The sequence below is a fragment of the Oncorhynchus mykiss genome, chromosome 31 (assembly GCF_013265735.2).
Source record: "Oncorhynchus mykiss isolate Arlee chromosome 31, USDA_OmykA_1.1, whole genome shotgun sequence".
Taxonomy (NCBI): domain Eukaryota; kingdom Metazoa; phylum Chordata; class Actinopteri; order Salmoniformes; family Salmonidae; genus Oncorhynchus; species Oncorhynchus mykiss.
The window spans coordinates 4,141,248-4,159,791 of record NC_050571.1 but is presented as its reverse complement, the minus strand read 5'-3'; the positions used below and the strand labels follow the sequence as shown (position 1 = coordinate 4,159,791).

Here is an 18,544-nt window from a genome sequence, read left to right as displayed (position 1 = left end):
CTAACCACTAGGCTACGCTGCCACCTCTACACTCTAACCACTAGGCTACGCTGCCACCCCTACACTCTAACCACTAGGCTACGCTGCCACCTCTACACTCTAACCACTAGGCTACCCTGCCACCTCTACACTCTAACCACTAGGCTACGCTGCCACCCCTACATTCTAACCACTAGGCTACCTGCCACCTCTACACTCTAACCACTAGGCTACGCTGCCACCTCTACACTCTAACCACTAGGCTACGCTGCCACCCCTACACTCTAACCACTAGGCTACCCTGCCACCTCTACACTCTAACCACTAGGCTACGCTGCCGCCTCTACACTCTAACCACTAGGTTACCCTGCCACCTCTACACTCTAACCACTAGGCTACGCTGCCACCTCTACACTCTAACCACTAGGCTACCCTGCCACCTCTACACTCTAACCACTAGGCTACGCTGCCACCTCTACACTCTAACCACTAGGCTACGCTGCCACCCCTACACTCTAACCACTGGGCTACCTGCCACCCCTACACTCTAACCACTAGGCTACCCTGCCCTCTCTACACTCTAACCACAAGGCTACGCTGCCACCTCTACACTCTAACCACTAGGCTACCTGCCACCTCTACACTCTAACCACTAGGCTACGCTGCCACCTCTACACTCTAACCACTAGGCTACCCTGCCACCTCTACACTCTAACCACTAGGCTACCCTGCCACCTCTACACTCTAACCACTAGGCTACGCTGCCACCTCTACACTCTAACCACTAGGCTACGCTTCCACCTCTACACTCTAACCACTAGGCTACCTGCCATCTCTACACTCTAACCACAAGGCTACGCTGCCACCTCTACACTCTAACCACTAGGCTACGCTGCCACCTCTACACTCTAACCACTAGGCTACCCTGCCACCTCTACACTCTAACCACTAGGCTACCCTGCCACCTCTACACTCTAACCACTAGGCTACCCTGCCACCTCTACACTCTAACCACTAGGCTACGCTGCCACCTCTACACTCTAACCACTAGGCTACGCTTCCACCTCTACACTCTAACCACTAGGCTACCTGCCACCTCTACACTCTAACCACTAGGCTACCTGCCACCTCTACACTCTAACCACTAGGCTACGCTGCCACCTCTACACTCTAACCACTAGGCTACCCTGCCACCTCTACACTCTAACCACTAGGCTACGCTGCCACCTCTACACTCTAACCACTAGGCTACGCTGCCACCCCTACACTCTAACCACTGGGCTACCTGCCACCCCTACACTCTAACCACTAGGCTACCCTGCCCTCTCTACACTCTAACCACAAGGCTACGCTGCCACCTCTACACTCTAACCACTAGGCTACGCTGCCACCTCTACACTCTAACCACTAGGCTACCTGCCGCCTCTACACTCTAACCACTAGGCTACCTGCCACCTCTACACTCTAACCACTAGGCTACCTGCCACCTCTACACTCTAACCACTAGGCTACGCTGCCGCCTCTACACTCTAACCACTAGGTTACCCTGCCACCTCTACACTCTAACCACTAGGCTACGCTGCCGCCTCTACACTCTAACCACTAGGCTACCTGCCGCCTCTACACTCTAACCACTAGGCTACCTGCCACCTCTACACTCTAACCACTAGGCTACCTGCCACCTCTACACTCTAACCACTAGGCTACCCTGCCACCTCTACACTCTAACCGCTAGGTTACCCTGCCACCTCTACACTCTAACCACTAGGCTACGCTGCCGCCTCTACACTCTAACCACTAGGCTACCTGCCACCTCTACACTCTAACCACTAGGCTACCTGCCACCTCTACACTCTAACCACTAGGCTACCCTGCCACCTCTACACTCTAACCACTAGGCTACCTGCCACCTCTACACTCTAACCACTAGGCTACCCTGCCACCTCTACACTCTAACCACTAGGCTACCTGCCACCTCTACACTCTAACCACTAGGCTACCCTGCCACCTCTACACTCTAACCACTAGGCTACCTGCCACCTCTACACTCTAACCACTAGGCTACGCTGCCACCCCTACACTCTAACCACTAGGCTACGCTGCCACCTCTACACTCTAACCACTCAGCTACCTGCCACCTCTACACTCTAACCACTAGGCTACCTGCCACCTCTACACTCTAACCACTAGGCTACCCTGCCACCTCTACACTCTAACCACTAGGCTACGCTGCCGCCTCTACACTCTAACCACTAGGTTACCCTGCCACCTCTACACTCTAACCACTAGGCTACGCTGCCGCCTCTACACTCTAACCACTAGGCTACCTGCCGCCTCTACACTCTAACCACTAGGCTACCTGCCACCTCTACACTCTAACCACTAGGCTACCTGCCACCTCTACACTCTAACCACTAGGCTACGCTGCCACCCCTACACTCTAACCACTAGGCTACGCTGCCACCCTGCCACCTCTACACTCTAACCACTAGGCTACCCTGCCACCTCTACACTCTAACCACTAGGCTACGCTGCCACCCCTACACTCTAACCACTAGGCTACGCTGCCACCTTGCCACCTCTACACTCTAACCACTAGGCTACCCTGCCACCTCTACACTCTAACCACTAGGCTACCCTGCCACCTCTACACTCTAACCACTAGGCTACCCTGCCACCTCTACACTCTAACCACTAGGCTACGCTGCCGCCTCTACACTCTAACCACTAGGTTACCCTGCCACCTCTACACTCTAACCACTAGGCTACGCTGCCGCCTCTACACTCTAACCACTAGGCTACCTGCCACCTCTACACTCTAACCACTAGGCTACCCTGCCACCTCTACACTCTAACCACTAGGCTACCCTGCCACCTCTACACTCTAACCACTAGGCTACGCTGCCACCCCTACACTCTAACCACTAGGCTACGCTGCCACCTCTACACTCTAACCACTAGGTTACGCTGCCACCTCTACACTCTAACCACTAGGTTACCCTGCCACCTCTACACTCTAACCACTAGGCTACGCTGCCGCCTCTACACTCTAACCACTAGGCTACGCTGCCGCCTCTACACTCTAACCACTAGGCTACCTGCCACCGCTACACTCTAACCACTAGGCTACCTGCCACCTCTACACTCTAACCACTAGGCTACCCTGCCACCTCTACACTCTAACCACTAGGCTACCTGCCACCTCTACACTCTAACCACTAGGCTACGCTGCCACCCCTACACTCTAACCACTAGGCTACGCTGCCACCTCTACACTCTAACCACTCAGCTACCTGCCACCTCTACACTCTAACCACTAGGCTACGCTGCCGCCTCTACACTCTAACCACTAGGCTACCCTGCCACCTCTACACTCTAACCACTAGGCTACGCTGCCACCTCTACACTCTAACCACTAGGCTACGCTGCCACCCCTACACTCTAACCACTAGGCTACGCTGCCACCTCTACACTCTAACCACTAGGCTACCCTGCCACCTCTACACTCTAACCACTAGGCTACGCTGCCACCCCTACATTCTAACCACTAGGCTACCTGCCACCTCTACACTCTAACCACTAGGCTACGCTGCCACCTCTACACTCTAACCACTAGGCTACCCTGCCACCTCTACACTCTAACCACTAGGCTACGCTGCCACCCCTACATTCTAACCACTAGGCTACCTGCCACCTCTACACTCTAACCACTAGGCTACGCTGCCACCTCTACACTCTAACCACTAGGCTACGCTGCCACCCCTACACTCTAACCACTAGGCTACCCTGCCCTCTCTACACTCTAACCACTGGGCTACGCTGCCACCTCTACACTCTAACCACTAGGCTACGCTGCCACCTCTACACTCTAACCACTAGGCTACCTGCCACCTCTACACTCTAACCACTAGGCTACACTGCCACCTCTACACTCTAACCACTAGGCTACGCTGCCACCTCTACACTCTAACCACTAGGCTACGCTGCCACCCCTACACTCTAACCACTAGGCTACCCTGCCCTCTCTACCCTCTAACCACTGGGCTACGCTGCCATCTCTACACTCTAACCACTAGGCTACGCTGCCACCTCTACACTCTAACCACTAGGCTACCTGCCACCTCTACACTCTAACCACTAGGCTATCCTGCCACCTCTACACTCTAACCACTAGGCTACGCTGCCGCCTCTACACTCTAACCACTAGGTTACCCTGCCACCTCTACACTCTAACCACTAGGCTACCTGCCACCTCTACACTCTAACCACTAGGCTACCTGCCACCTCTACACTCTAACCACTAGGCTACCCTGCCACCTCTACACTCTAACCACTAGGCTACCCTGCCACCTCTACACTCTAACCACTAGGCTACCCTGCCACCTCTACACTCTAACCACTAGGCTACACTGCCACCCCTACACTCTAACCACTAGGCTACCTGCCACCTCTACACTCTAACCACTAGGCTACCCTGCCACCTCTACACTCTAACCACTAGGCTACGCTGCCACCCCTACACTCTAACCACTAGGCTACGCTGCCACCCCTACACTCTAACCACTAGGCTACCTGCCACCTCTACACTCTAACCACTAGGCTACCCTGCCACCTCTACACTCTAACCACTAGGCTACGCTGCCACCCCTACACTCTAACCACTAGGCTACGCTGCCACCTCTACACTCTAACCACTAGGCTACGCTGCCACCCCTACACTCTAACCACTAGGCTACCTGCCACCTCTACACTCTAACCACTAGGCTACCCTGCCACCTCTACACTCTAACCACTAGGCTACCTGCCACCTCTACACTCTAACCACTAGGCTACGCTGCCGCCTCTACACTCTAACCACTAGGCTACCCTGCCACCTCTACACTCTAACCACTAGGCTACGCTGCCACCTCTACACTCTAACCACTAGGCTACGCTGCCACCTCTACACTCTAACCACTAGACTACCCTGCCACCTCTACACTCTAACCACTAGACTACCCTGCCACCTCTACACTCTAACCACTAGGCTACCTGCCACCTCTACACTCTAACCACTAGGCTACGCTGCCACCTCTACACTCTAACCACTAGGCTACCTGCCACCTCTACACTCTAACCACTAGGCTACGCTGCCGCCTCTACACTCTAACCACTAGGCTACCTGCCACCTCTACACTCTAACCACTAGGCTACGCTGCCACCCCTACACTCTAACCACTAGGCTACCTGCCACCTCTACACTCTAACCACTAGGCTACGCTGCCACCTCTACACTCTAACCACTAGGCTACGCTGCCACCTCTACACTCTAACCACTATGCTACCTGCCACCTCTACACTCTAACCACTAGGCTACCCTGCCACCTCTACACTCTAACCACTAGGCTACCCTGCCACCTCTACACTCTAACCACTAGGCTACCTGCCACCTCTACACTCTAACCACTAGGCTACCTGCCACCTCTACACTCTAACCACTAGGCTACCCTGCCACCTCTACACTCTAAGCACTAGGCTACCTGCCACCTCTACACTCTAACCACTAGGCTACCTGCCACCTCTACACTCTAACCACTAGGCTACCTGCCACCTCTACACTCTAACCACTAGGCTACCTGCCGTCTCTACACTCTAACCACTAGGCTACCCTGCCACCTCTACACTCTAACCACTAGGCTACCTGCCACCTCTACACTCTAACCACTAGGCTACCCTGCCGCCTCTACACTCTAACCACTAGGCTACGCTGCCACCCCAACTGAAAAAATGTCTCTTCAATGTATTGTGCTGTTGTAGACTTCCGACCTGTGCATAGCAGTAAGGTCAGTGCTATCCGGGATCCTTGGAACGTGAGTGATTTTATACTGAACAAAACATATAAACGCAACATGTAAAGTGTTGGTTCCATGTTTCATGAGCTGAAATAAAAAGATCCTCAGAAATGTTCCATAAGCACAAAAAAGCGTATTTATCTTACATTTTGTGCACAAATTTGTTTACATCCCCTTTTTTATTGAGCATTTTTCCAATGCCGAGATAATCCATCCACCTGACCAGGTGTGGCATATCAAGAAGCTGCTTAAAACCGCATGACCATTACACAGGTGCACCTTGTGCTGGGGACAATAAAAAGCCACTCTAAAATGTGCAGGGGAGGGGGTGCTCAGGAGTATTTGTGTCTGTAATAAAGCCATTTTGTGGGGAAAAACTCATTCTGTTTGGCTTCCCAGTACATTGGAGTTGCCAAACAGGCATTTTTTCAGTTTCTTGGACTTTTTTGAAAGTACATACAGGTCATGACTGCAGTTAATTACGATAGTTGCTAATCGAAACTCCGTATTTGAGTTACAAATGTATTTTTACATTATTAAAGGGATATTTAGGGATTTTGTCAATGAGGCCTTTTATCTATGAGGCGACAGGTATCCTAGTGGTTAGAGCGTTGGGACAGTAACCGAAAGGTTGTTAGATCGAATTCCAGAGCTGACAAAGAGCTGACGAGGTAAAAAAAAAGAATGTTTAGCAGCACATCATTGCATCTGTGCTGTGGACATATTCACTCCTGCTCAGGTGTTTATGTAGAGTAAGGATTGACCATATTTGGCTGGTAATACTCATAGAACTGACAAGGTCAACATCTGTCTTTCTGCCCCCTGAACAAGGCAGTTCTCCGGGAGGCCATCATTGTAAATAAGAATTTGTTCTTAAACTGACTTGCCTAGTTAAATAAGATAAAAATAATAATAACAAATATATATTTTTTTTAAATTATTATATATTTTTATTTATATACATATATACACTTCCCCAGAGTCAGATGAACTTGTGAATACCATTGTCATGTCTCTGTGTCCAGTATGAAGGAAGATAAAGGTAGATATTAGTGCTGAGCGATTAACGACATTCTGTGTTTTTGGCGGGGTTTATTAAACAACTAATTGACCCCAATTCCATTTAGTTCGTTTTTGTTTACGAGTCAAACACTCCGTTTCTCTAGAGAGAAATCAAGTCGAACTATGTGGGAAGCTAGGCTGAAAGGAGTTTTCATTAAACAAATATTCAACCTAAACGCAGAAATGTGATAATTAACTACAATGACCATAATCCGTTTTTTTTTTTTTTACAACTAAGAGACGGATCAGAGAGGAAGAGGCGAAGCAAGAGGTCTCACTCTCCCCAAAATCGATCCAAAAATGAGCCCGCCTATGGAACAACAACTCCCATTGTTAGGGCATAAGACATAAGCATCTTCTCATTGTGGTTCAGATTTAGGACGGATACACTTTTACACATCTTTAGGTTCGATACACAGGAATGTACTCTACACAATGACGAGAAGGACAGACTGCACAGATGATGGGAGCACGCTAGATGGCTAATTAGCACAGGTGTTGGGAGCACGCTAGATGGCTAATTAGCACAGGTGTTGGGAGCACGCTAGATGGCTAATTAGCACAGGTGTTGGGAGCACGCTAGATGGCTAATTAGCACAGGTGTTGGGAGCACGCTTAGATGGCTAATTAGCACAGATGATGGGAGCACGCTAGATGGCTAATTAGCACAGGTGATTGGGAGCACGCTAGATGGCTAATTAGCACAGGTGTTGGGAGCACGCTAGATGGCTAATTAGCACAGGTGATTGGGAGCACGCTAGATGGCTAATTAGCACAGGTGTTGGGAGCACGCTAGATGGCTAATTAGCACAGGTGTTGGCAGCACGCTAGATGGCTAATTAGCACAGTTGGCCGCCTCTTGTCTTCCGTAAACAAGCGCTGTAACCTGGTGATATGGCTGTGTGGGAACCCTAACCCTATAAAGTTGTGTAGTAATTTAACCTTTTTAAAAAAAAAATGTATTGTTATTTTTCACTGATATAAAAGATGCGTTTCTTTGTTTCCAGAACCGCATGCAATGTTTTTAACATTCAAAACGAGCGTAGTTAGCATCTATACATGTGTTAACCCTTCACAGTGGTAAGACCTCATGTCTTCACCATTGCACAGTTAGCAAAACATTGAGCTATCTATCCCTAATTTATCCCAATGGTAGGATTTAAGCTAGCTCAACCTAACCTATCCCAATGGTAGGATTTAAGCTAGCTCAACCTAACCTATCCCAATGGTAGGGTTTAAGCTAGCTCAGCCTAACCTATCCCAATGATAGGATTTAAACTAGCTCAGCCTAACCTATCCCAATGGTAGGGTTTAAGCTAGCTCGGCCTAACCTATCCCAGTGGTAGGGTTTAAGCTAGCTCAGCCTAACCTATCCCAGTGGTAGGACTTAAGCTAGCTCGGCCTAACCTATCCCAATGGTAGGACTAAAGTTAGCTCAGCCTAACCTATCCCAGTGGTAGGACTTAAGCTAGCTCAGCCTAACCTATCCATGTCATGGAGGTAGCTAACCTTTCCCAGTGGTAAGGCTTCAGATTGTAGAGCTAGCTAAAGCTACAGAGCTTGCGAAACATACCTTTTTAAATAACCAGCCACTTCCATAGGATAGTTCACCACCTACATGTTAACAGCTACATGTCTGTCTGTCTGTCTCCTGTTCAGCCATACCCCCACATGCTGCCGCGACGTGTCAGTGGTCACAGGTACCGGTTACAGCAGCCCCTGCCCCCCCCGCCGCCGCCACCACCCTACTACCCAGGCTTCCTGCCCTACTTCCTGTGAGTATGACATTTAATACAGAACTAAATGATACACGTACTTCAGGGCTTTTCATCCCAAAGTCATTCAGGACCTAGAATTGTACACCCATTTAAAAAAAAAAAAATTTAAGTGAGGTGCTAATGTAACTGCCTGCAGCATACCACCCTGCATACCACCCTGCATACCACCCTGCATATCACCCAGCATACCACCCAGCATACCACCCAGCATACCACCCAGCATACCACCCTGCATACCACCCATCATACCACCCTGCATACCACCCAGCATACCACCCTGCATACCACTGCTGGTTTGCTTCTGAAGCTAAGCAGGGTTGGTCCTGGTCAGTCCCTGGATGGGAGACCAGATGCTTCTGGAAGTGGTGTTGGAGGGCCAGTAAGAGTAGGCACTCTTTCCTCTGGTCTAATATCCCAATGCCCCAGGGCAGTGATTGGGGACACTGCCCTGTGTAAGGTGCCGTCTTTCGGATGGGACGTTAAACGGGTGTCCTGACTCTCTGAGGTCATTAAAGATCCCATGGCACTTAGTAGGGGTGTTAACCCTGGTGTCCTGGCTAAATTCCCAATCTGGCCCTCAAACCATCACGGTCACCCAATAATCCCCAGTTTACAATTGGCTCATTCATCCCCCTCCTCTCCCCTGTAACTATTCCCCAGGTCGTTGCTGCAAATGAGAACGTGTTCTCAGTCAACTTACCTGGTAAAATAACAGTTAAATAAACTGAACACACACTTTTTTCCCCCCTTCCTGAGTGTATTTATTGCCACCACCAATACATTGCCCCTTTTTTCCCCCCACTTTCTTATTTGATCTGGGTGATTATGTGATTATGTTCTGTCTCTGTGCAGGTCGATGCTTCCTGTGCCTCCTACAGCAGTGGGACCAGCCATCAGTCTGGACCTGGATGGAGATGACGTGGAGATGGAGAACTACGAGGTGAGAGGACCAATCAATACACTTAGAAACGCACTGTGTGTGTGTGTGTGTGTGTGTGTGTCTGCACATGTATTATATTTGGGGCCAGTTGTTTTGAAAAAAAAAATGTAAAATGTATTTTTTGTACCTGTATTTACAGAATTATCCACTAGGTTTTCTGCAGGTCGAAAATTCTAGGAAATTGTCTTTAGCTAGAACACGGTCCAATCACTTTCAGTTTGTGTGCAACTGGGGGGGGGGGGGGGGGGGGGGGGGGTGTGTGTGTGTGTGTATCTCCATGAATGTTAATGGAAAAAAGCCTATTATTTGGCAGGTCAGTGATTCTACACATCACGTTGATCAAGCTGATCCTCTCCAGCGGACTCGGAAGTTAAACATGGGTAAAATAGGGGACAGTTTAGGTGGACACCCCCCCCCCCCCCCCCCCCCCCCCCCCCCCACCTAACACTCACAACCATTGATTGATTGATTGGAGTCAATACCATTTCCTTGAATTTTCTACCTGCAGCAAACCTAGTGGATAATGCTGGAATTACCGGTCATTAAAAATGTAAATAAACCACAACAACTGGTCTTAAATATGTCTCTCACCCCCTCAGGCATTACTGAACCTGGCTGAAAGGCTGGGAGAGGCTAAACCACGAGGAATCACCAAGGCAGACATCGAGCAGCTTCCATCCTACAGGTTCAACCTCGACAACCATCAATCTGAACAAACGCTGTAAGATATTCTGCTACTGCCTTTTCTTGTGTTGCACCCACCTGTCCATTTGACTGGCTGGCCAAGTAGGGCTGGGCGGTATACAGTATTGTACTATATACTGGTATTGATGCCTCAGACCGGTTTGGGTTTTTAATTTAATTTCTGTAACGGTATTTCAATATTTGGTTTGTTAAATGTGATACCCAACGCCGGCACGTGTAATGTCTGTTTTTACTCCGTTTGCTAGTTGAGTTGTCTTTCTCCCTTTCCTCCTGCTGCATGCAGTCTCTCACACCCTGCCCTCTCGCCTCACACCAAGCCCCGCCCCCTCTTGCCTCACACCAAGCCCCGCCCCCTCTCGCCTCACACCAAGCCCCGCCCCCTCTCGCCTCGCCTCATACCAAGCCCCGCCCTCCTTATGCCAAGCCCCACCCTCCTTATGCCAAGCCCCACCCTCCTCACACCAAGCCCCGCCCTCCTCACGTTAAGCCCCACCCTCCTCGCGCCAAGCCCCGCCCTCCTCACGCCACGCCCCCTCACCTCACGCCACGCCCCCTCACCTCACGCCACGCCCCCTCACCTCACACCACACCCCCTCACCTCACGCCACACCCTCCTCACGCCACGCCCCCTCTCACCTCACGCCACGCCCCCTGTCACCTCTCACCACGCCCCCTCTCACCTCACCTCACGCCCCGCCCCCTCTCACCTCACCTCACGCCTAGCCCCCTCTCACCTCACCTCACGCCCCGCCCCCTCTCACCTCACCTCTCACCACGCCCCCTCTCACCTCACACCACGCCCCCTCTCACCTCACACCACGCCCCGCCCACTCACCTCACACCACGCCCCCTCTCACCTCACGCCCCCTCTCACCTCACACCACGCCCCCTCTCACCTCACATCACACCCCGCCCCCTGTCACTCAAGGAGAGAGCAGTTGCTCAACCATGGAGTCAGGAACACTTTCTTGCCGTTCACTCTGCAGTCTGCATAGTCAGATGTTGGTGACAACTAGTGATTCACCGATAGGACAGCTTTGGCCAATACCGATATCTGATATTTTCCTTGCCAACAAAAAACAATACCGATATTAAACATTTTAGTGGCCTTTGAAATAGTTCACACACACACACACACATATGGGCGCAGCTGTCTAAGACACTGCAAGAGTCGTCACTACAGTCCCTGGTTCGAATCCAGGCTGTATCACATCCGGCCATGATTGGGTGTCCCATAGGGCGGCGCACAATTCGCCCAGCGTCACACACACACACACACACACCACACTGACCACAAAGTTATTTTGTTTGGTTTTTACGTATGTAGTTATGTCCCCATTACCAGTAAATCATCATCAAAACGTATTGTTTTCACCTACTTGCTGTGCCGTTTCGTTGTTCATTTGTTAAAGTCGTTTCAACCAGGATTTCTACGGAACACAATTTTGGTCTTTGCTGTTCGGGTCTTTGCGTGTTGACCAATCAGGACCTGAATATGAATATGACTGCACGTCACACAATAATTTAACTCGTTCATACATTTTCTTTTACGTAGTTATTACACATTGATTACACTACCACTCGTATTTCATATGTCACAACGATTCATCGATACGTATGCTATGATGCTGTATGCTATGATGCTGTATGCTATGATGCTGTGTGCTATGATGCTGTGTGCTATGATGCTGTGTGCTATGATGCTGTGTGCTATGATGCTGTGTGCTATGATGCTGAGTGCTATGATGCTGTGTGCTATGATGCTGTGTGCTATGATGCTTTGTGCTATGATGCTGAGTGCTATGATGCTGAGTGCTATGATGCTGAGTGCTATGATGCTGTGTGCTATGATGCTGTGTACTATGATGCTGTGTGCTATGATGCTGTGTGCTATGATGCTATGATGCTGTGTGCTATGATGCTATGATGTTGTGTGCTATGATGCTGTGCTATGGTAAAGTTGTCTCGCGCACCTTCAGTTCTGGTCATAAAAAAAAGATTGCTAGCTCATGGAGGCAAACAAAGTTCTTCCCCAAAAACATAGCAAAACGACAATCTGTTTCAGTAGCTATAGTTAGCTAGGTGTCGTCTAAAATAACCTTAACCTTAATTTATAAGACAGTTCTTATTTGATTAATGGTGGTCAGACCCATCTAGCTAGTGAAGCTAGCCACAATAGTGGACTTTGAGGTTAGCCTTCAAAATAAAAGTATGGCATAATTTTACTATTTGTATTCATTTGCATCACTGTCAATGAAGGCAAACTGCAAATTCCATTATTGTGCCTAATCCTTATTGTGTCTAGCTTCACAACCCGGTCGAGCCTCACTAGCCAGATGAAGCTATCTGGCTGCTTATAACGTTGGGCAGCAGGGTTAAGTAGCTGGCTAGCTATTTATTTTCATGACCTGAAGTTCAATTTCAATTTGAACAGGCGAACAACAAGTGGCAACCTAGCTAATACTTAAATAAAATTGTATTGATCACATACAAGGTTAACGGATGTTAATGCGAGTGTAATGAAATGCTTGTGCTTCTAGTTCCGACAGTGCAGTAATAACCAACAAGTAATCTTACAAATTCAAACAGACTACCTTATACACACAAATGTAAAAGGATGAATAAGAATATATACATAAGCGATGGCCGAACGGTATAGGCAAGAGGCAGTAGATGGTATAGAGTACAGTATATACAGTGGGGAGAACAAGTGTTTGATACACTGCCGATTTTTGCAGGTTTTCCTACTTACAAACATGTAGAGGTCTGTAATTTTTATCATAGGTACACTTCAACTGTGAGAGACGGAATCTAAAAACAAAAATCCAGAAAATCACATTGTATGATTTTTTTAAAGTAATTAATTTGCATTTTATTGCATGACATAAGTATTTGATCACCTACCAACCAGTAAGAATTCCTGAATAGCTACACTATTTGTATTCGGTCATGTTTCCAGTCGCCTTGCAATGATTAAAAGTGGTGATTCACCCTTTCAGTTTTGCGCAAATGTTGCCATCAATCCACAGTTTCTGGTTGGGGAAGGTTTTAATAGTCACAGTGGGTACAACATCACTGATGCACTTGCTAAAAACTGGGTATACATGGCTGTGACTATAATTGTAGATGGATAATGTGGTCGGCATTTGATTGTAAGGAATTCTAGATCAGGTGAACCAAAGGAGTTGAGTTCCAAAGGAGGAGTTGAGAGATGTTGTTGTGATTACACCATGAGATGTTAATCATAAGGCATACACCCCTCCACCTTATCAGAGAGATGTTACATACATACATACACCCCCGCCCTTCACCTTATCAGAGAGATGTTCCATACACCCCCGCCCTTCACCTTATCAGAGAGATGTTACATACACCCCCGCCCTTCACCTTATCAGAGAGATGTTACATACACCCCCGCCCTTCACCTTATCAGAGATGTTAAATACACCCCCGCCCTTCACCTTATCAGAGATGTTAAATACACCCCCGCCCTTCACCTTATCAGAGAGATGTTACATACACCCCCGCCCTTCACCTTATCAGAGAGATGTTACATACACCCCCGCCCTTCACCTTATCAGAGAGATGTTACATACATACATACACCCCCGCCCTTCACCTTATCAGAGAGATGTTCCATACACCCCCGCCCTTCACCTTATCAGAGAGATGTTACATACACCCCCGCCCTTCACCTTATCAGAGAGATGTTCCATACACCCCCGCCCTTCACCTTATCAGAGAGATGTTAAATACACCCCCGCCCTTCACCTTATCAGAGAGATGTTCCATACACCCCCGCCCTTCACCTTATCAGAGATGTTCCATACACCCCCGCCCTTCACCTTATCAGAGAGATGTTCCATACACCCCCGCCCTTCACCTTATCAGAGAGATGTTCCATACACCCCCGCCCTTCACCTTATCAGAGATGTTAAATACACCCCCGCCCTTCACCTTATCAGAGAGATGTTCCATACACCCCCGCCCTTCACCTTATCAGAGAGATGTTCCATACACCCCCGCCCTTCACCTTATCAGATATGTTAAATACACCCCCGCCCTTCACCTTATCAGAGAGATGTTACATACATACACCCCCGCCCTTCACCTTATCAGAGAGATGTTCCATACACCCCCGCCCTTCACCTTATCAGAGATGTTAAATACACCCCCGCCCTTCACCTTATCAGAGAGATGTTCCATACACCCCCGCCCTTCACCTTATCAGAGAGATGTTCCATACACCCCCGCCCTTCACCTTATCAGAGAGATGTTACATACACCCCCGCCCTTCACCTTATCAGAGAGATGTTCCATACACCCCCGCCCTTCACCTTATCAGAGAGATGTTCCATACACCCCCGCCCTTCACCTTATCAGAGAGATGTTACATACACCCCCGCCCTTCACCTTATCAGAGAGATGTTCCATACACCCCCGCCCTTCACCTTATCAGAGAGATGTTACATACACCCCCGCCCTTCACCTTATCAGAGATGTTAAATACACCCCCGCCCTTCACCTTATCAGAGAGATGTTCCATACACCCCCGCCCTTCACCTTATCAGAGATGTTAAATACACCCCCGCCCTTCACCTTATCAGAGAGATGTTCCATACACCCCCGCCCTTCACCTTAGAGAGATGTTAAATACATACACCCCCGCCCTTCACCTTATCAGAGAGATGTTCCATACACCCCCGCCCTTCACCTTAGAGAGATGTTAAATACATACACCCCCGCCCTTCACCTTATCAGAGAGATGTTACATACACCCCCGCCCTTCACCTTATCAGAGAGATGTTAAATACACCCCCGCCCTTCACCTTATCAGAGATGTTAAATACACCCCCGCCCTTCACCTTATCAGAGATGTTAAATACACCCCCGCCCTTCACCTTATCAGAGATGTTAAATACACCCCCGCCCTTCACCTTATCAGAGATGTTAAATACACCCCCGCCCTTCACCTTATCAGAGATGTTAAATACACCCCCGCCCTTCACCTTATCAGAGAGATGTTCCATACACCCCCGCCCTTCACCTTAGAGAGATGTTAAATACACCCCCGCCCTTCACCTTATCAGAGAGATGTTACATACACCCCCGCCCTTCACCTTATCAGAGAGATGAACCATACACCCCTGCCCTTCACCTTATCAGAGATGTTCCATACACCCCCGCCCTTCACCTTATCAGAGATGTTAAATACACCCCCGCCCTTCACCTTATCAGAGAGATGTTCCATACACCCCCGCCCTTCACCTTATCAGAGAGGTGTTAAATACATACACCCCCGCCCTTCACCTTACCAGATAGATGTTACATATATACATACACCCCCGCCCTTCTTTTTACCGAAGGGATGTTTGTTTCTGTCAGCGCGATACGTGAAGAAACCGGGTGGCTGTACAGACTCTGACAACATATCCCGAGTGAGCCATGTTTCCGTGAAACAGAGAATGTTACAATCTCTGAAAGGCAACTCGTGCCCTATATTCTGTTGTACACGTCGATCCAGAGCATCCCAAACATGCTCAACGGGTGACATATCTGGAGAGTGTGCAGGCCATGGAAGAACTGGGACATTTTCAGCTTCCAGGAATTGTGTACAGATCATTGCGACATGGGGCCGTGCATTATCATGCTGAAACATGAGTTGATGGCGGTGGAGTAATGGCACTAAAATAGGCCTCCGCATCTCGTCACGGTATCTCTGTGCATTCAAATTGCCATTGATAAAATGCAGTTGTGTTCATTGTTCGTAGCTTATGCCTGCCCCGTACCATAACCCCACTGTCACCATGGGGCACTCTTCACAACGTGGACATCATCAAACCGCTCGCCCACGCGATGTCATACACGCTGTCGGCCATCTGCCCGGTACAGTTAAAACCGGGATTCATCTGTGAGAACAGCACACTTCTCCAGCGTGCCAGTGGCCATCGAAGGTGAGCATTTGCCCACTGAAGTCTGTTATGATGCCGAACTGCAGTCAGGTCATGACCCTGGTGAAGACGACGAGCATGGAGATGAGCTTCCCTGATACAGTTTTTGCAGAAATTCTTCGGTTGTGGAAACCCACAGTTTCATCAGCTGTCCGGGTGGCTGGTCTCAGACAATCCTGCAGTTGAAGAAGCTGGATTTGGAGGTCCTGGGATGGCGTGGTTACACGTGGTCTGCGGTTGTGAGGCCGGTTAGACATACTGCCAAATTCTCTAAAACGATGTTGGATGCGGCTTATGGTAGAGAAATTAACATTAAATGATCTGGCAACTGCTCTGGTGGACATTCCTGCAGTCAGCATGCCAATTTCACACTCCCTCAAAACTTTAGACATTTTAGAGTTGGCGTTTATTGTTCCCAGCACAAGGTGCACCTGTGTAATGATCATGCTGTTTAAACAGCTTATTGATATGCCACACCTGTCAGGTAGATGGATTATTTTGGCAAAGGAGAAATGCTCACTAAAATGGATGGAAGCAAATGTAGGCACAACATTTCAGAGAAATTAGCGTGTTGTGCGTGTGGAACATTTCTGTGATTATTTTATTTCAACTCAAGGAAACCTGGGACCAACACGACATGTTGTATTTTATTCAGTATACTAAGAGTCTGTAGGGACGATAAACAATCAGCCTGCTGCACAGACTCAATGGACTCTTGATTTTAAAACGTTTAGTTAATTGTGTCAAACACTCCATGGTTAAAGTAGGAAAGAAAAGAGAAAAATAAGTACATTTACCATCGTAGACTACATGACCAAAAGTCGCTCGTTGAACATCTTTATCCCACAATCATGGGCATTACTGTGGAGTTTGTGTCCCCCCCCCCCCCCCCCCCCCCCCCCGTTGCTGCTATAACAGCCTCCACTCTTCTGGGAAGGCTTTCCACTAGATGTTGGGACATTGCTGCTATAACAGCCTCCACTCTCCTGGGAAGGCTTTCCACTAGATGTTGGAACATTCCTGCTATAACAGCCTCCACTCTTCTGGGAAGACTTTCCACTAGATGTAGGAACGTTGCTGCTATAACAGCCTCCACTCTCCTGGGAAGGCTTTCCACTAGATGTTTTAAAATTGCTGCTATAACAGCCTCCACTCTTCTGGGAAGGCTTTCCACTAGATGTTGGAACAATGCTGCTATAAACAGCCTCCACTCTTCTGGGAAGGCTTTCCACTAGATGTTGGAACATTGCTGCTATAACAGCCTCCACTCTTCTGGGAAGGCTTTCTACTAGATGTAGGAACATTGCTGCTATAACAGCCTCCACTCTTCTGGGAAGGCTTTCCACTAGATGTAGGAACATTGCTGCTATAACAGCCTCCACTCTTCTGGGAAGGCTTTCCACTAGATGTTGGAACATTGCTGCTATAACAGCCTCCACTCTTCTGGGAAGGTTTTCCACTAGATGCAGGAACATTGCTGCAATAACAGCCTCCACTCCTCTGGGAAGGCTTTCCACTAGATGTAGGAACATTGCTGCTATAACAGCCTCCACTCTTCTGGGAAGACTTTCCACTAGATGTAGGAACGTTGCTGCTATAACAGCCTCCACTCTCCTGGGAAGGCTTTCCACTAGATGTTTTAAAATTGCTGCTATAACAGCCTCCACTCTTCTGGGAAGGCTTTCCACTAGATGTTGGGACATTGCTGCTATAACAGCCTCCACTCTCCTGGGAAGGCTTTCCACTAGATGTTGGAACATTCCTGCTATAACAGCCTCCACTCTTCTGGGAAGACTTTCCACTAGATGTAGGAACATTGCTGCTATAACAGCCTCCACTCTCCTGGGAAGGCTTTCCACTAGATGTAGGAACATTGCTGCTATAACAGCCTCCACTCTTCTGGGAAGACTTTCCACTAGATGTAGGAACGTTGCTGCTATAACAGCCTCCACTCTCCTGGGAAGGCTTTCCACTAGATGTTTTAAAATTGCTGCTATAACAGCCTCCACTCTTCTGGGAAGGCTTTCACCTAGATGTTGGAACAATGCTGCTATAAACAGCCTCCACTCTTCTGGGAAGGCTTTCCACTAGATGTTGGAACATTGCTGCTATAACAGCCTCCACTCTTCTGGGAAGGCTTTCTACTAGATGTAGGAACATTGCTGCTATAACAGCCTCCACTCTTCTGGGAAGGCTTTCCACTAGATGTAGGAACATTGCTGCTATAACAGCCTCCACTCTTCTGGGAAGGCTTTCCACTAGATGTTGGAACATTGCTGCTATAACAGCCTCCACTCT

The 18,544-nt window shown here is 48.8% G+C and overlaps 1 protein-coding gene across 6 annotated transcripts in view; it reads left to right on the top strand.

Annotated features, from left to right (window-relative positions):
- Positions 1-18,544, top strand: part of LOC110504518 (RING finger protein 44) — a 69,290-nt gene that overhangs the window by 40,152 nt on the left and 10,594 nt on the right. For all 6 annotated transcript variants that reach the window (XM_036970246.1, XM_036970243.1, XM_036970244.1 and 3 more), the window contains 3 exons: positions 8,532-8,647; positions 9,503-9,590; positions 10,190-10,311. In XM_036970246.1, coding sequence (XP_036826141.1) covers positions 8,532-8,647; positions 9,503-9,590; positions 10,190-10,311 — 326 coding nt within the window. The remainder of the gene's footprint in view (positions 1-8,531; positions 8,648-9,502; positions 9,591-10,189; positions 10,312-18,544) is intronic.